Here is a 19,963-nt window from a genome sequence, read left to right as displayed (position 1 = left end):
GGTTTGGCTCTGCAACAACTTCCCTTACAGACACCAATCACCTTAATCAAATGCTGGTTCACTGCACAATCAGAAACCCAGCCTGTAATGAACATCACAATGATAGAGATATGAAAGAGTGATTTATACTCTGTGAGCATGTTATCAGTTTATTGTGTCTGTGGCAGTTGTCATAGTGCTATTTGGCCCTCCAACATCAACATGGCCAGACACACATTCAGTGCTCCAACCCACTATTGTTTACATTTATTTGCTATTAGTACAAGACATTTGATTCCTATGCAGGTGGTTTTTCAGTGACAAGGAGAAACTCTGCAGTAACTGGTAGTACTGCTCTAATTCTGATCTTCCTAACACTCTGACACCAAGCTACCCATAGGCACATAAGGCACCTCCAAAGGGAAATTTTACTACCTGAAAAGCTTACCTGCATTGTTTTCATGACAGGAAGACACGCAAGTATTTGTATTTAATTTACTTCTCAAGGGCACCTGCTATGCTTCCTCAATTACTCTCATTCTACTTTAGTGATTAAGAGGCAAATATCTTTTTTTTTCAAAAGGAGGCAGAGACAGGCTGTAGTTTCAGCCAGGAAACCTGAAAAGGGACACGTGAATATTCCTCTTTCTTTACTATTGTTCCTCCCTCAGAACTGCACAAACTTATTTCCTGCCTTCTCAGGAATAAAACCCCAACAGCAGCTTAACACGGTATCACAGCATGCTCTGAACACCCGTGTATGCAAACACGTTGTCACAGCCAACACTGCTGGTGCCATAGTCTCTGACAGCAGGCCAACAGCTGGGTGAAAAGAAACTACTCTCATAGTGATGCTCACATACTCTAACCTCAGAGCAACTGAGAGTTCTACAAAGAGGTACCGTGGACCTAAGAGACACCAGATCCAAGAGCTAACACTGCCCGGAATGCTTGTACCTGGTTGAGGTGTGTTTAGCTGGTATACTCAGAGTCTGGGACGGGGGGTAGGGGCAGGTTTAGGCAGGATAAAGCATTCTGTGAGTCTGTATTGTGTGGGGAAACAAGTGTGCTGGCCATAAACTGCAGCTTCACCAGTCCTTACACTGTTGCTTCAATATGTGCTACGCTGATCTCCAGCTCCAACTAATTCTTCATCCTGATCTTCACTGCAAGACCTTGCTTTGGACAGGACTACTTTCCTTGCTTGGGATCTACAAAAACAAGGAATGAAAAGGCTTTAAGTGAGCAACAGCTTTATGCAAAAGTGGTACCATTTTCCCCTTAGCTGTCCCTACTATTATTGATGTTCCTCCCTGTGAAGGGAGAACAGATGTACAACTGCTACTTAATGTATCAAACAATATGTGAAAAGATGCTTTGAATATATGCAAAAGCAACATATCTTTTTCATAAAATAGAAACTATAATATGCTGTGCAGTGCAGCTTTAAACATTAGAAACCTCTTCTCATTGTCAAACCAGCTTTTATGCTTTTTTTCATTCATAAGTGGCTTTGAGAGCACAGATTCAGTGTCCTGAACTGCCACTAGATGGACTGAGAGCAAAGATTAAGTGCAGTTCTATACAATAAAAGTACTTGATAATTGGAACAATTAACTAAGACCAGGAGGCCTTTCCGTCATTTGAAGCCTTCGGAAGTCAAGAAGGGCTGCTGTGTGCTGTAGAGGGTCAGCCTAGATGATGGCAACAGCCTCTCTAGTCTTCAAGAGCTCTGTTAGTCTCTGTGCACAGAGATAGAAGGTGTGAACTTTGGTGTCATTTATTTTAGAGTGATGACACTGAGAAGCTTAGACTAGAAGAAGAAGAAAGGCACCTGGTGGTTGAAGCAGAGTGGCTGAGGGCAACAGTTCCTGACCTACAGCTGCCTATTACATGTTATGCATTAATTTTATCTGAAGTCTACAAAAATCAGTGTGAGTTCTGCCACAGTTTTTGATTGCTGTGTCTCCACCTATTACACATCTCTGAAGTGCTTCAAAACCTGTGGATTAACATTGCTCTGAAAGTATCAAGAGTGATTAGGAAAGAGCACAGGTCACTTTTTCTGACTGGATCTAATTCCCCCAGCAGTTTATGTGTGACCATGTTACTGAGGTTTTTATGCTGTTCTCCAAACTGAGTGTACTTCTAATGCATCAGTGTTCTGCTTTCATGCTGGTGTTATAAATAGCCCTTGCAATAAACATCAGAAGTCTCAGCTTCTGGCAGCGTAACTTCGTTTTTTACCAAGGAAGGTAAAAGTGTATTTGCTCATGGTCTCAAAGAGGTCTACACATGAGAACAACCTCAGCTGTAGAGATGGAAAATGTTGCCCCAGCAGGCTGCCACTTCGTGACTGCTCACCAGGAGCAGGGGATGGTGCTTGCATCCCCTCAGAGAAGGAGTGTCAGACAAAGGGAACAATCCTGCTATTTCTGAGCAAAGATCTGGCTGTTAAGTTATTTTACGAGACCTGAATTGCAATACCATAATGGAACTAGCATTTTAACAGCGAGCAGCCACAACTAAATATTGCACATGCCCTGGATGATTAGTTGTCTGACACCCCCAGCCACAACAGGCCCTTCACAAGACTCCAGTTGAAAGGCTGAACATGGGCATGGGTTCCATCCACACATGATTTGTATGAACTTGTCACTGCAAGCTCCCCACATTGTCCTGGGGAGAAAGAGCACTTTGGGGGTGACATGTTAAAAACAAGATGTCTAGAACAGATCAGATGAACTGTGCCCTAAAAGCAGCTCTTTCTGGATGTCTAGATCAGATATCAATGCCTCCACAGTACACACAAAGGTAAATCAGCTGAATCTCAGCCCAGGTTGTTCAGGTGAGGGCAGGTCTGTACTGTTACACCAATGCCCGAGGAAGCTGAAAAGCAGGAGAGAGCTGAGCACAGAGGTCAGCCAGGCTTTGCTGCTGCCTGCTCAGATCCCAGGAGGAAATGGGGCTCCACCCACACTTTGTTAGTGCTCCAAGGTCTGCATGATGCTTTCTGGGATCTGACTTGGGGTAATTCTGCATCTGGAAGCATATTCTGAGATTTGCTTCAAAGTAGCCCTGTAGGAAAGCATGGGCGTGGCCAGGAGATTGAAGAAGTCAAATACAAGCTTGAGCGAGTTTCTGCAGTGACTGTGTTACTGAGTGAAAGACACACTTGAAATCAAAATAGATAAATAGATCTTACTCTGAATGGCATTCAAGAATGATACCGCTCTGCAGCTCTTCGGTACCAAACTCCAGCTCCTGCAGATCAGCAGATGCCATGGGATTTGATTTTGGGTGAGATCCATGCTTAATTTCCAAGGCTTGAAAATAACAGCTGGTGAATGACACAGGAAGGCATGGCTTGTTCCAGCCATGCAGTTGTGCTTAATTTTCAATTCCTTATGGTGGGTACCAGCTGGAGCCATGCAGACAGGGGCAGCAGCACCATGTTTGCACAGGGCACACCTGGATTAGCCCTGTCTGGCACAGCACAGCTTGCCCTGCCCAGGTGTCCGCCCTGGGCTCTGCCCATGGCGCCCTGCCTGCTGGCCAGCTGTGACAGCCAGCTGTTTCCAGAGGAGCTGTGAGTATCCTGGAGCACAGGAATCTCCCCTGGGAAGGGTTTGCAGGCTGGTTCCTGTCCCTGTAGGTAACAAGGCTGGTGGGCCCACAAGCTGCTGGATCTGCACATTTAGCACAGCTCTGGGCAGGGCCTGCTATGAGGTCCAGATAGGCTGCCAGTAGAAAAACACGGCGAGGGCCCAGCAGAGGGCAACAAAGATGATTAGGGGTCTGGAACATCTCTCATGAAAAGAGAGTGCAGGAGCTGTGCCTGTTTAGCCCAGAGAAGACTGAGAGGGGATCTCATCTATACATATAACTATCTCAAAGTTCAGTGTCAAGAAGATGGTGCCAGATTCTTTTCAGTGGTGCCCAGCAACAGCAGAAGAAGCAATTGTCATGAACTGAAACACAAGAAGTTCCACCTCAACATGAAGAAGAACTTCTCTATGCTGAGGGTGAGAGAGCACTGAATAGGTTGTCCATGACAGGGAGGTCATGGATTGCTCCTCTCTGGAGATATTACAAACTCACCTTGGCATGGTCCTGTGTCACCTGCTCCAGGTCACCCTGCCTTGGCAAGCGGGTTGGACTGGATGACCTCCAGAGGTCCCTTCCAATCCTAACTATTCTGTGATTCTGTAACAATATGTTCACACCTGGCCACAATGGCACCAGGAGGAGGAGAGGCTCCAGCACCCCCTTTGCTGGCCCGGTCCCAGCTCCTCCAGCCATCCCTCCTCTCCTCTGCCATTACTGAAGGCAATGGCAGAGAAGGGGTCTCTGCCATCCGGTCAGTGACTGGTCCGCTGAAACTCCCACGGGGCCCTTCGGGCGCTGCTGGCAAAGAGGGAGGCAGGGGATGGATGCCTCGCTCCTGAGACAGGGAAGCTGAGACACGGCCTTCCTCCCACGGCAGCGCGGCTGTGGCGTGTCCGAACGGCCCCGGCCGAGCTCTGCTCCTGGTGCTGGCCCAGCCCCGGTTCCCCCAACCCAACCCGGGGCTGTCCCTGCCCGGGGAGCGGCCCCGGCTCTGCCGCAGCTTCGCGGGGCAACACCGACCCCCAGCGCCCGGCCGGGGACAGGCGGTGCCGGCCGAGGATGCTGCTCTCGGCTTGTCTCGTACCCCTGCCAGCACCCTGCCCAGCAGAGGGTCGCCGGGTGCAGGGGCTCCGCTAGAGAGGCCGAAGGCAGAAATAAAGGTAAATTTGAGGACAAAGCAGGAAAAAAAAAAGCCAGGCCCTAAGGCACCATAGCAGCACAGGAGTATCCAGAAAGAGATGATCTCCTTATAGGATTAATCCATTGCAGAGCACACTGGGTCACTTCAGGAACGATCAAATGACCTATTTTCTGTTTGCTTTGAGCTCTTCCCTTCACCACACTGAACTGAAACGATCCCTTGCTGTTTATCTGAGCCACAGGATGGATGCTCCTGTACTTCATCAACTACTCTTTTATATCTGTGCAGACTGTGTGCAGCTGGCAGGCAGGGAAAGATACTCTGGCAGTTCTCTGCACAGCCACGGATGCCAAAGCAATAAGGAACCATATTCAATCCATTTTCACACTGAATTTCTAAATGCTCCTCCCTGCAATATCCAGCCTGATTGCATCTTCCCACTTCATGAAAGTAGTATAACCACACTGACACCTACAGAGGAGGCTGAGCTTTCTCTATTAACTGCCACTACCAGGGACAGCTGTCTAATGTACTTACCCTGAAACACCCTTACAGATGGTAAAACACGTGGCCTGTGGCAGAAGCATCTATAAGATCAGAAACTCCCCAAATTCCAGGAGGAAAAAAGCAGTTTAGAAAAGTGACAGCATTCAAAGAGATCAAAATCGACACCAGTTTTGGCCAGTGACCTTCTGTTAGAAGGTATTTGCTATTGCCTATGCCAAGGTGCAGCAGTGTTTGTGTGCTACGAAAGATTGAAATGTGAGGACTAAAATCCAGATGTGCAGCCTCACCTATTCAGCTACTACCCAGCTGTGAAAGAGCCTGAAGAAGTTAGGCACCTTGGTCTGTTCATCACCACTCTAAAAGCCTCCCCCGATCTCCGAGGACATCTTCTGAGCCTGCCCAGAGAGACTAGAGTCCTAATAGACATATATAAGCCTCAGTGAAGAATTTTCCCAACTGCTTTACCTGATACCAGCATGTGTTTTGGCATCCTACCAACCCCTCTGGTTCTGGAGGTGATGAGAGGGAAAGAAGAAGTGAGCAGAACAGGGGTGTAACTCTCCCTGTCTGTCTGCACAGAATGGATAGTCTCTGTGGGACACCGGACAGCTAACATGCTTTAATGCATTATCCAGGACCAGTGGAGCTGCACCTGGTACCTTATACCCTTTTGTCCCCTCTCCCCTTCACTGCTGTTCTTACAGTGAGAGAGCCAGCTCAGACGATCAACAAAGAACTAAAGTAACAGACATTTCAGGACAGTATTTCAGTGTTGTTCCGACAGGACAAGGGTGGACGCTCCCAAACACAGCCAGTGTTGAATCTTCTTACATGCTCCTGAAGAGATCCTGCCCCATCACTGAACCAGAAGCTTTTTCCCCAGAGTTAAAAGAGCATGAACTTACCCATTTGACAAAATAAAGCAGCAGCCAGCCCCAGGGTGCCTCCAGCCAGAACTTGGATGTATAATCACTCTGCTGGCTCTTCTTGCATGAAAGATTCACTCTCCTTTCAGCTTGCCTAGTTGTAGGTCATGACATGTGGTTGCAAAAGAATGGTAGCCCAAGGGATTAATCCTGAAGAGACTGATTCTTCACAGTCCTGCCCAGATGCATGGCTGGTAAAACTGTCACTCCAGCCTGAAAACCTACTACATTTGCTGTAAGTCCATACAAGTAACTGCCCAGCTCACAGAAGAATAGATTCATGGTCTCTTAAAGAGGAGAGATCTTCCAAGTTTCCAGATGTTCTGCTCTATTTCCATCAAGTAAATATTGAAAACTCTGAAGTGCCCACATTGGCCACATGCTAAGCCAGACAATCAATAAAGTTCAAAATTAAATTCTTCCTTGATTAAGAGTTTCCAGGGCCTCAGGTCAAGATACAGGCCTCTTGGCTTTTTTACTTTAGCAAAACATTTCTCGAGTTCATTTCGTGGTCTAGCTTCATCCTCAAGATGCTCTTCATGGAACTGAGTGTAAAAAGCCTCCTGTGCCTGCCAGTCCTTTCTCATTACTTTTGATGCACAGTCTCTGTGGAAACTAAAGCTAAAAATAATCATCCTCATCTCCTCTACTGGCACACACTATTTTATTCTTTAACGGTAGCTGCCTGATCTACCTGCATCCATGATCTTCTGGAAAGAGACCTTGCCAGTACCCTGCCCATTTCTGCGTGAGTACTCTCCAGGAACACTGCTGGTGTTGTACCTGGTGTGATTGCTTGTACACTATCATAAATATGCCTCCTATGCCACAGTCACTACTGGGAACTTCTAATAACACAAAATTCAGCTCTGAGCTGCTGCAGATTGAAGGACTGTATCTCTGTTTTTCTCCTTTGGACTCATTATTAGAATATTGTGTCTTTTTCTCTCCTCTTCTGCTTCTGATCAGAGATCTTTCTTTTCTGGTCAGCTCACAGTGAAATGTCCAGCTGAACTGTAGGCTGTTTCCATGATGTAAATGTGAGGTGTTCCAGGAGCATTAGAAATACGCTATATCAGTAAAGAGCCCAAAGAAAATACCGGCCCTTTTGAAGAGTGGAAAGGCTCCTGACATGCAACACTCCATGAAGCCCTTGTGTAAGAGTAGTTCAAATTCAATCTGAAGGCATCAACAGCCTCCTTCAGCTGTGTGCAGGCTGTGGCTCTTGCGCAGTACCAGAAAAAGAATTTTTTCATTACAGAGCCAGAATCTGTCCTTTATAGTTTGCCCAGTCTTCTGTTTCCTTGCTGCACAAGCTTTATGTCACTGCAGGCAGAGACTTTGAGAAGCCACTAATGCCACCCCAATGATGACAACTGAAAATCTGAGCAATACAAGAAAAATAAGAAAACCCCCCAAAGATCTTTCAGGCTACAGACATCTCTCTAGGGAAGAAAGGGTGTGTCATTTCAGCTCATAGGACCAGACATGATACAGAATAAATGCTCTCTAGCTACATGGAGAGTGACTACAAAATGAAACTCGAGGATACAATTCCTAAATTACTGTCACTGTTGAGGGAGCAGCTAAAACATTCTGTGCTGATATAACCAGAGTAAAGACAGAAAATAATTGCTTTGAACTGAAAACTGCTTAAAAAAATACTTCAAAACTCAAAAAGGAATACAGTCTAGTTGCTCATAGAGGTAATAGTGAAATACAGCATTTTTAATTCAGAAAAAAGGAAAGAAAAGCCATAGAAGTATAAAGCTGCACAATCCAGCAGAAGGATTAATATGCATAGTGCAGCCATTTACCCTAGAGCAAAGGAGAGTTCCAAGGGAACCTGATCATATTAAATGTGAAGCTAAAATTAGATGCTTGCAAAAGCATATCAGGATGCAAAAATTAAAAATAGGTGCTGTATCTGCAGAAAGTGATGGAGAATTAGATTTGAAATCACCAGAGGAAGATGATTTAGAGGATGATATGTAAAAATGAGAAAATAAAAAGGAGCTGGGAACAGCAGCATATATAACAACAGACAGGTTACCATTCCAAGATGGGTGTGTGTGTGTGGGGGGGGGTGCAGCACATAAAATTACTGCTGCTTTACACAAGAAATAACCCAGGGGATTTGGGACAGACAGTTGCTGTTCTTGGGCCACAGAAAGCAAGCACAACTGTGGACTGCTTCAAACTTTGCACTGAATTGAAATGAAACAGGTAGATTGATTAAAGCTTGTGCATACTTGGAGTAAAGTATCCATATACAGCCTCCTCAATGACTGCATTAAGTCAAATTACTGTGCAGACAGGTAAGAAGAAAATGCAGCTGGCAGCAGTAACATGAAGTCATGAGCCAAGAAAAGACAGAGCATGTTTTATGAATAAACGAGGAGTTGCTCAACTGTTGACAAGATGTAACAGCAAGTACAAACCACCCATTGCTGATGGGGCACAGGTACCTTCAAGCAGCAGGTACAGTCTCCTGGCAGCAACAGCAATCAATCGAAATCCTTGAGCCTGATGGATTATGAGAACCAGCTGTCCAAATACACCCCCACTATTTGCAAGAAATGCTGATGTAGCAGAATGAGAGGGAACCTACTTGGATAGCTGGAAGGATACTTTAAAATCTTACTATTATGAGTCTGGTCCAGGAGGTAAAAAAAACCAAAACAAAACAAAAAACAAATAAACACCAAAAAAACCAAACCCACAAACAAACCAATCCAAACCCCCTTAACTAGGAAACTAGGGGGAGTTTCTGTGTCAGCCAAGCAGAATCTGAAATGAAACATTAACTGAAAACATGGATAGCAGAGAATAGGATCTGGCAGAGGCGGTTTTCCTTAAGGAAAGAATGAAAGAAAAATATGGTCATACTTAGCACAGATTTCTCTAGCCCCTAGAGTGCTTGCCTTGGAACAAAGGGCAAAACCCTTGACTGTGCCCTTGTGGGCACAAATTTTAGGGATGACACAACTCAGCTCTGTATTACTGCCTTCCTGACTCAAGATGAAGAATGAAATATCCAGGCAAGGAGTGCTACTGAGAGCAGGCAAGTTTTGGAAATTGCAACTGAAAAGCATAGGGAAAAGTCGTGAAAATACAAGTCCAAAATGTTAATTTCTTTTCCCCTGCTCTAATGTCTGTAGGAAGGCAGTGTTTATAAGGGCACACTTGGATTCACTTGACATGCCAGAAGAAGGGAATTCCACATTTGAGTCAGGCTCTAAAATGCAACTCAATAGCTGTTATTAGTATACATGGACTTGATCTGAAATATGAGGAGCTTCCCTTTAATTCTACAGAGTAGGAGTGGTTTTGACTAATTTAGTTATTCAGGTTACTGTTTAAAGGTGACTAAGCAGCAAAAACTGACCTCTGGTTTTGTGACAACTTTACTTTAGGCTATACAGCAAACCTGTTAGGAATGAACACATGTTAAATGTTGCCGCAAGAATAAAAGTAGATGATCCAGAATGATTCTCAGCATTGTGACAGAGGCCTGACCCTCAGATCACTTGTCACAGCACCCTAAACAACAAAGTACTAGATTCCTTAAACACCTGCTAATGCTGATGATTCACCAAGGGGTTCCCTGTTGCTATACCATACTGACCCCTCAGCTTTATGTTTCTTCACTGGCACTATACAGCCTTTCTTCCCACCATGGTTTTCTGACCAAAATCCCCCTCTCCAGCATCTCACCAGGTATCATACACCACTTTCCTTGCTGGAGCTGCATAACTACAGTCTGCTGCCAGGATAGTTCCTGCAGTATGAGAGGATTTTTATGAACTTTTTTCACTGATGGCTGCAAGAAAGATTGTTACCAGCAGAGGATTTCTTACCTGTAGAGAGCTGGCAGATCTCCAAGTCTTTTGTTCCCTCAGTACAGAGGGATCAAGCACACTGCATCTCCTGATAACAATGGTGACTCTTGTGTATCAGACAGTCTTTTTTCTCCCCCCACTCTCATGAGACACAGTGTTTTGGTGCTGCCAGCATGAACATGATGTCAATTCAAAGGCAAAGGCTGCTCAGCCCTTTGTGGTTGTCCAGGGTAAATGAGAGCAGCTGCTTGCTCCTGCTGCATGATGCTTTCCATTTCATCTCAGCTGCAGGGCTCCAGCAGCAATCAAAGTCAGCAGTACTCTGTATCAATCCCTCTCCTTCACAAAGGGAAACAAGTCTTATCCTAGTGAGCCAGAAGTGGACACGTGGTTAACTCTTCCTTTTTTAAAATCTTGCTTGTCGTGGACTACACATTGCACTTACCTCAGCCTGTTGCCAGCTCTGCATTTAGCTGTGCAGAACAGACACGTGCAGCCTGAATTCCTACAAAACTTAACCATATATCTGTGATTCTCTGTTTTACCACCTATAGTCCTGCCTGCCATATTCTGTCTCCTTGTCTTTTGAAGGACAGCACTCTGGGGATGGGACACACTTGTTTCTTCTACAAAAAGTGTAAGGGAAAGTTCCAACCCTAAGGGAAAAGTGCCTTTTTAAGTGCATATGAAGTTTAAGTTTTTGTTGAAACAATCAGTCATAGTATACTAAGCTTTCCAGCTCTGTTTCAGTTGTTGGCTAGACCTCAGCCATCAGCGAGGTATAAACTGATCCAATCCATTCCTACTCTCATGTGTGCAAAAATACACACAATTACCACTTTATAAATAGGCCATCTCAATGACTCTAACAGGTCTACTGGTGACAAAATAGATAAGCACATAACAAATAGACAGGAAAATAGTTCTGTAAAAAATATTAAAGGTTAATAAAAAAATACTTTAGTCACATCATGTGTAACCTTACATTGCAAAGAATTGTAAGATCGAAACTGAAGCCTATAATTAGCAAGTTTTTTCTTAGGTAGTATAGAAATAGAAGTTTTAGATTTTAGGATGAAATATGTATTTTAAATAACCACACACAATGATGCAAACAACGAGCCTCTGGCTGAAAGTCAAAATAACAGTGAGCAAAGGCAAACAATAGCCCAAAAAAGAGAATGTTAAGAAGAAGGTCCCTCTGAAAAAAAAAACTTGGTTCAGTCTCTTACTCAAAACAGTACTTTGATCAAGGGACAAATAATAATTTGCTTCAGATCTAGCTTTGAAATTTAAAATATAGCAAAGGAATTACCAAAACATCTAAATATTGATCTTTGTAACCTTATCCCACTGATCCTATCATAGCTCACCATGATGAAATAACACAGATTTTTATCTCAGATGTCTGTAATTCTGCTAAGAGAGTAACAGAGAAGGTCCATCACTTTTAAGGTGCCAAAAAAAAAAAAAACCCACCTACAGCAAAGTAAATTTTCTTTCCCCAACTTCTCTCTGTCCCTCCCTTCCTAGCTATTCACAGTGATATAGATATAACATTACAAAACAAGCCATCTGTGACAACAATCAGTTCAGAGCAACCTGAGATAATAGAAGAACTCACTTCAAGGAGAAGTTAGGATTCAAAATTTAAAGTTAGTATTTGGAACAATAAACTGATGCAAGTGAAGAGGTCAGAAAGGACTCCTCAAAAGTCATTGTCAGAAGGGACACTTGAGAAGCAGAACATCTAGCAAGAGAAGACTTCAAAGTGATACCTTGTATTTCTAATCAACTAACTCAATACTGCAAATTTCAATAGAAGCTTTGCATTCTCTCTTAGCTAACATCAAAGCATTGCAATTGCCTTATGTGCAGCCTCTCCCTGAGAGTCAAACTGCAGTTTTAGTTCAATGCAATTGTGCTGGGCAGGGCCTGGTAATAGAGATAAAAGAAAAACTTTACATTTACCTTTTATCATCAGTACTTCCAGAGAAGCTTCAAGACCCAGTTTCAGACCACTGCACTGACAGGAGTCTACCCAGTCATAATTCATTTCCTGATGGTAAATGAAGGGCAAACAGTGTAGGACTATTAGAATAACACACATGCCATGGTCCACTTGCATTAACATCTACCCAAGCAAGGACACTGAGAGAGTTGGGTCAATCACTACAGTAAGGCCAATCTGTATAAAAGGCTTTTGAGTGTGAAGCTAAAAACTATTTCATGGTCAAAAACCATGACAGTTTCATCAGCCCTTTAGGTCATAGCCCAATGTTGCTATAAAAAAAAAAAAAACAAAAACAAAACCAAAAACAAACAAAACAACCTGCAAATAAACTCATAGTAGAAGTAACTGCTTTCATATCTCATTTCCAAGTGCAAGAATGATACTGTTCTTCCTAAACCCTCTGTCCCAGTCTTTTGCAATCTGAGAGGCAGTTCTCATCAGGAAAAGGTCCAGGATAGAGAGAGGGAAGGTTCTGAGAAGACTGTATTATTTTTCTGAGTGCCACACTTTTGGTGCAAGTGTTAAACTACAGACTGCTTCTCTCTTGTCTTCCCTCAAGAGGCCTTTGTAAGGTGAGACAATACTTGGTGCCTGAGTAGCCACCAAGGAAAGGCAGCCTGTTTTCTCATGGTGGTAGCATTGCTAACATTGCTACACAGAAAACAACAGGTCATTGCTTTCAAATCCCCCATCCAGGAATAGGGAAGAAACAGAGTCACTTTTAGAAAGTGACACCTGAACATCACTCTTCTTACCTCTTCCAAAAGGAAATTCAAATGGCATGGTGGATAATTATAAGCAACAAAAGCCTCCATTTTGGGGTGACAGAAGGAAGGGTTGGGCAGCATCAGACAGCCATAATCTGCAGGAGTAATAGATGGTCCTTTCTACAAAAAAATCCCAAGGCATCAGTGTGAAAATCTCTTCAGTAGCACAGGTAACTCGGTCAGCAATAGCTTAAACCATCTCCCAGAAGCGACAAAACCAAGACATTTGCATCTCTTACAGCAGTAAGGACCCAAGGCACAATCTTTCAGCAACAGCCATATAGCCTTTATTATACTCTTTGGACTGTAAATTTACTATCAGAAAGTCAGTAGCTCTGGCACACAGAACAACTAGGATTTGTGTTTTATATGCACTACTATGTCTATTTTCATCACAAATAGTTTAAACAAACCAAAACAGCCTGTGAACAGCTTGTTTATTAGATTTGCCATAACATCCATTCTGGGCAATTCACACACAGTCAGATACCTAAGCAAGAAGCCCACATGAGAAGACTCAAATATCATTTCCTATGAATGAGCTGAACAACACCCATGAAGAAATCAGTCATATTCAGACATCTCTCTCCAGTTATGTTATTTTGCACACATTGTTTGTGAACCTCAAAGCCATACATAGAAGCTCAGGCACTAGCAGTTACAATATATCAGCTTTGATTTCTACAGTATTTATAAGAGTTTGGGGCTGTATTTTATTTTTTCTCCCCAACTTTGCCTCAAGTGTTTAATTCATCTGTTGCACACATATACAAACTCTCATAGTTTCAGTATAAACTCATCCAAAAAAATCTCCTTCCTCAGAGATCATCCCAAGCCATTCAATAGTAACAACAAATTGAGCACACAAGTAATGTCCTTCCTTACAGGCCTGTCAGCAGGTTTGATACAGTGATCTGAATGGAGTATCTGGGAACCAACATGTCATGACTGCAACTCTGACAGAGCTACAAGTTCTACTCATGTGACTTTTGCAAGGTATCAGTGATAGGAAGAAACCAAACTGCATTTTTCCATACCCTGGTTGCACTTTTCATTTTTCAGACAAGGCTTGTTAGAACTCAAGATGGTGCAGTAATAACCCAGATACAGTTGCTTCTCACCCATCCCTCCTTTAAGGCTATATTAAGAATCAGAAAGGGTCAGCATTTAGATAACCTCGTAATTTTGCTCCTCAAAACTGTAATAAGAAGAGCTGCACAATTTCAAAAGGCATAATATATTTCAAGATAATTAAGTGCTTCAACTGAATATGCAAGACCTTATGTCAAACCATAGTACAAACCCAGAAGTTTTTATGAAGTATTATCAGTTGTTATTGAAACAAATCCTAATGAATCTATGATCTTGGCAGTGAGGTGTAGAAGTGGAAGCATTTTCAAGTATCAACTTGTTTTTATACTCCTCTTTCAGCTGGACTTTCAGAAATTCTGTTCCATTGGTTATGCAACTTGGTATCCTTGTATACAAGCCAAACATTTCCTCCCCATAAAGCTGCATTAAGCAAGCCAAACACCTGTAGGACGGGGAAAAAAGTGAGATTGAGTAGGTTGTGTTTGGTTATTTTGCCTTTTTTTTAAAAAACAAACAAACAAACCACCCCACAAAACAATATGCCTCGCAAACCATGAACAGCCACCATTCTTGGCACCCTTTTGACTTGGACAAGACATTTTGGCATTTTTTAGAGTATGACAAGCTATTTTAGCAGACTTCTTTGGAGATCAGATAGTCAACTTTCTCTATCCTTTGCACAGAATTAGACAAATTCTTTTCAGTCACTCAGCAGCTCTGCATATGCACTCCCAGAATACATGATTAATTATTACTGGGACAATGAATAACAGCCAGGGCTTTGAAGAGGAGAATTCACTAGGAAGATCATACAATAAGCCTAATTTGCTCTGCTCTGAAGCATTGTTTCTCTGAACATGAGCTTTATATCACTGTCTTACAAGGAACCTTGATTTGTTGTGGAAGAATTCTCACAGTCGATTAAAAAGCTGGGTTTGGCACCAAAAGACAGCAGGAATCAGTGTTTCTTCCTTACATCAGCCAGCAAATCACTTGGGTGGCTCAGTAACATTTTAAGGTGCTCTTGTCTACAGATATAAATAACAGGGACTCAAATGTGTCTGAAAATGCTGTATCTAACAGCTTCAGAAATAGACTCTACAAGTTGTTTATCTTGCTTCCTCAAAGAAATTAAGTTTTCTTCTAAAGAAAAGAATTTGGTTGGTGCTTTACCACATCATTAGTGGGCCTGAATCACTAATAACACATAAAGCAATTTTAACACAAAGCAGTACATGCAATCAGTAGAACAGGACTCTCAGGTGCCATTTGTCATTTTCCAACACATTTATTGTACCCTTATGGTGAAAGGCATACATACCACAGACAAGTTCAGAATTCCCATGCTGGTCACGGAAACAAAATTACACGTTGTTCCTGGTGCTTTGCAAGCTCCGATTCCTGGAATAATGTTGGCCTCTGTGGACATTTTGATGTCAGCAAGTGCCTTTGCCCAAACAAAAGTACTGACTAGCCACAGAAGGGCTGTCAAGACACTGATAGCCAAGTCCTATACATGAGAAGTATTTGTTAGTAGGTTAAAAAAATGCAGGAATGTACACAAGAGCAAGGCAGAGACAGTATCAATTATATCCAATGTATCTGCATCAGTGCTAATGATCACTAGCAAGTTTAGTCATTAACAATGTTGCAATTACAGCACAATGTTGACGATCAGGTACAAAACCTTTGCATCTATAAAACATAAGCAATCTTATCCTTCATAAGAAATCTGTTTCTAAAAATCAGATGCCCAACTTCTACATTAAATTTAAGTCAAAGTTCAGTAAAAGTGGGGGTGACTGGGGAGAAGGGGCAAATGATTTAAATCTGGCCTGAGATCACTGGGCCCATTTCTGAGCATGCTCTGAAACTTCTCATTCTAGGCTTGGATATTTATTTTAAGGTGACGAAAATTTACAAGGTAACTATTTCGCTCTGCCAGTTGCATCTGCACAGCAGGTGCGCTACACAGGGAAAATTCTCACAGATTAACAGAAGAGGTTCCACCTGTGAAACAACTGTGCATTCAAATACGTGATAGAAAAGGTGTGGTGGAGACATTGTTCACTCAAGAAGGTGAAAATTCATTCCACTCTGCTTCAGCAACTGCATAAGGTATGATGCCATAGATGTCCAAGGGCTTTGGGCCTCCCTCTCTGCTGGAGTGCTGTAGCAACTAGTCCAAGATATTTGTGCTCACACTCCACATGACTATCAGAACTACTGAATATTCACGAGCTATTCTTGCAGTAGCAGTATCTCTCACCTCTTTGTGGTTTGAAAGTCAAAACATTAAAATATCTTAGTACTACTTACAGTTAGTGGAAACTTGTTATTTTGCTGATACACATGGTTATATCCAATATATACCACAAGGGCAGCAATGCAGTAGAGGAACACCAGCGACCCAAGTGTAACAAAGAACTGTGCAGAAGAGGAGAAGTTGCCCACGAGATGGACATCAGTCCAAGTACCAGCACAGCCTTTTGGGTCTGGTGCACTAAATTCAACAGTATTCAACCTGCAAAGATTATATCCTTCATGTAGTTAAAGTTTGTTATACAATAGGAACTTCATACAGTCATGCTTCACAATAACAGTGCTTCAGCATTCTGGCTGGGTAAGTTTACTTTGTAAGATTATTTATATTTGTGTAATGTAGCAGTTATACAACACATTTGTCAAGCTATCTGAAGATTGTTCCCCACCCTACACTGAGATTTACAGTAGTACCTTCAGGAGAAGAATAGTAATCTTATTTAGTTGAACTGAGAAATCACAATTTGGAAGCAGACTTAACAACATAATTTTAGACTGGCAATTGAACAAGGGGATCGAGACTTAAAAGGTACAGTTGCATTTCAGCTGCAAGAAAAGGCAAGCCCAGAAGTTGAATAAAACCCGTGTGACTAGCAGTGACCACTCAGTAACCGGCACAAAATCATTTCAGATCCCCAGTCCTCCCTCCAAATGCTGTTAACAATGCTGGGCTTTGTGGCCAAATTCTATACTTTCATAGTGGTTTTCACTAGCTGGCTTCTGAATCCATTTCAGTAGTTACGTTTATTGAACACATATGAAACACCGACCCTGTGCTAATTGCATTTGTGCAGCTGCAAGAGCAAAGAGGAAGCCTTCCTCCTCCTGCTCCAGAAAAGAAACTTGTCTCTACAAGACCACCGCAGTGACACTGGAGTATTTAGTTTTTCTGTGCCCAACGCCTTCAGAAAGACAATGGTGGAATAAACTGAAAAGTATCTATTTGCCATTCAGTCTTTGCAAAAGAAGCAGGATAATCCATATCCAAAATAATCTTATCTAGGCCTTCAAAACAGCTACAAATTGATGAAGAATTACGCTGTTAGAATTAATTGTATTGTTTTGCCTACTAATTACTTCCTCTAGCATTCATGTACTGCTAGACTAGAGCTTAAGGCAGAGAGATACAAAACAGTAACAGAGCCCACTGCCATTTCTACCTACTTCTTTCTATAAAGCACTAACAGCTACAGTGCTTTGAACAATTACAACTAAATATTTATTTATTGCTTCTACAGAGCAATCCAGAAGCTTCACGTCTTCTTTCAGATATATACAATAAGTACGTAATCAGAAGGAGATAGAGAAGGAAAAAGAGAATAATAAATAATCACCCAGTGACAACTGAAGAGTTAATGCTCACCTGAATGGATAAGCAAAAGCAGCTGTAACTGTTTTGTTTACCACACCTTTGCAGGAAACTAGAAGGGTAGTTTTACCTTGAAAGCCTCCACATGTGGCAAGAGCAAAAATGGCAAAGATCTATAGGAATTGATACACAGACACATTAGTGCACATCGCTTAAGCTCAAAGGAAACAAATTCAACAATCAGCTGAAACAGCTAAAGATGACAAGAAATAGGGACAAAGTTGAAGTATGAAGTGATATCAAGAAGAGAATTTTGAGTTTCTGTAACCAAAACCAAAAGCAACACTGCTAACAACAGCCCATTTGGAAGCACTTTGTGTTTATTTCTAATTGTATGGAAAAAGTTTTTTGTCTGAGGTTGGTTTTTTTTTTTTTTTTTTTTTTTTTTTTTTTTTTTTTTTTTTTTTTTTTTTTTTTTTTTTTTTTTTTTTTTTTATGCTAAGAACCAGCACAGTATTTCTTACGGTTGGTCAGGGAAATATTTTTACAAGTCTCAGCTATCCAGAACTGTAAGTTAGAGTAACCAGAAGGTACATGCTCAGAGTATCACACATTAACTTAACTCCATAAGTTGCTCTTATTTTCCCTTTGGTCACTAGCCAAACACTAAACCCCTGATCATCAGAATACACAACACACAGCACCATAAGGGACTGTAACACACTTGTAATTAACACACCAAGTTTATGTACCTGCAGAAGTGTTTTCTCCTCTGCCAGCCAGAGGGCTTGGCTGACAAGCAGCCTCGTGTTGGACAGCCACCACCAGCAACTGGGGACAGGGAGGTGGCAGCCCATAAGCTCACACCTCCTCAGCTCTACCCAGCTCAGGCCCAGGAGCAAAGCCAGGCCTGGGGAAAGAGAGGAAACAGCCCCACTCACCCATTCAAGGACCTTAACAAAGCCCAGAGGCTCCAGGAGCACGCTGAAGTCCACTCTCAAGCCAGCCATCCTGGAAGAGACAAACAGGACAAGGACTAACACCTGCCCACTACTACAGTCTCAGCAGCCCCTTTTTATAGGGGCACTCCATGCCCCTGCCACACCCCCTCACCTGGCAATGGGGATGAACCCACCCACAGATCTCTCAGGTGGGGCTCTTCAGCCCCTGATCTTTTCTGTGGCATGGGGAAATGGTGCAGTGACTTTCACAAGGGGGAACAGCACTGACTATTTTGTGCAGTGAGTAAGCAGTGACTTCTTCCCCTTCCCCATTCCCTCCCCCCCCCTCCCCACCTTGGACAACCATATTTTTGGACATGCCATACTTTGAGCTTGATGATTTGATGGCAAACAAGGAAGGGGCACTTGGCAATTCATGTCTTTGACAAAATTTCATCAACTATTTTTAATTTGTGATATGATTTGATTGCGACTGTGCTTTGTTGCTGATATGTTAGTCCTCAGTAAAAGTGAAGAGGTAAAACTCATGCTGAGGAAGGGCTGTGAGAGAAGCTGCCCTCTGCCGTCCTCCCTGGCCAGAGAGCCAAGGTGGCCATGGGCACAGCACTCACTGCTGCAGTTCCCTGGTTCTGCTTCAGGATCTTTTAGAAGCTTCTTCAGGGATTGCTGGGGGACTTCTGAGGAACATCAGCGTGTCTGATGATGCTCTAAGGAAGGGGTGGTTAAGGAAAGCTGTGGCTGCTCCTAGCAGAATCTACCTGCTCTGACAGCTTCTAGGAAGATCTGTGAGTGTGCCCTAGACAAAGGGTGCTGGGAGGTTTTGTTCCAGCCGAGCCCCGTTATTGCCGCCAGGCAGCTTAGCAGCAGGTGCCAAGGAGATGCCAGTGGAAGAGCTGGCTTGGAGTGCAGCTCCTGGGTGCAGTTCATGGGTGCAGCAGCTTGTGCTGAAGGGGGCCAGCAGCCTCCATGGAACAGCAGCTGTGTGCTCAGCTGGAGTCTTGCTGTGGGTCACGGGGATCTGCTCACCTTGGTGCATCAGAGCCTTGGCTCAAACTAAACTGCTGAGCGCTGGTCCAGCCCTTCACTCCTGGGGCTGACAAGCTGAGGTGTTTTATGGACCTGTTACTGATAGGTAAGGAAGGACTGGTCAGGACTATTGGAGACTGGGATCAACTTTGACTGAGTTTGCTCTGTGACAGATGTTACTACTGTGAATAAGTCTTGGGAGGCCAGCCAAAGGTGGGAATACACGAGGAAGCTTCCCAGTTGGGGACTGCATGTGAGAACAATAGCAAAGAGCCAGTGTTTCAGCTGGCCTGGGGCTGCACTGCTGCAAAACATTGGCAAGAGGGTCTGACATTCTCACACAGTTCAAGGAGGATTTTTGACCCTAGCTTTCTGTACAATGACCAAAAGAGGTGCTGACATCTGCCTGCTGCTATGGGATCCTGGAGGTAGTCCAAGTTAGAGCTGTGGAAAGGATGGTTTTTTCC

General features: G+C 43.2%; 1 protein-coding gene across 1 annotated transcript; it reads right to left on the bottom strand.

The window, feature by feature from the left end:
* Positions 1-13,906: 13,906 nt before the first annotated feature.
* SYPL1 (synaptophysin like 1) lies at positions 13,907-18,887 on the bottom strand. Its single transcript, XM_027890118.1, has 6 exons — positions 18,622-18,887; positions 18,450-18,544; positions 17,563-17,681; positions 16,197-16,401; positions 15,199-15,387; positions 13,907-14,319 (listed from the first exon to the last, which is right to left on the bottom strand). Exons 1-6 carry the CDS (start codon positions 18,692-18,694, stop codon positions 14,200-14,202), a joined length of 801 nt encoding a protein of 266 aa, XP_027745919.1. The 5' UTR covers positions 18,695-18,887; the 3' UTR covers positions 13,907-14,199.
* Between the last annotated feature and the right edge of the window lie 1,076 nt (positions 18,888-19,963).

This window comes from Empidonax traillii, unplaced genomic scaffold, assembly GCF_003031625.1.
Source record: "Empidonax traillii isolate 1590-97213 ecotype Southwest subspecies unplaced genomic scaffold, ASM303162v1 scaffold277:size2070623, whole genome shotgun sequence".
Taxonomy (NCBI): Eukaryota; Metazoa; Chordata; class Aves; order Passeriformes; family Tyrannidae; genus Empidonax; species Empidonax traillii.
The sequence above is the reverse complement of the archived record's forward strand: the minus strand, read 5'-3'. Positions and strand labels throughout refer to the sequence as shown.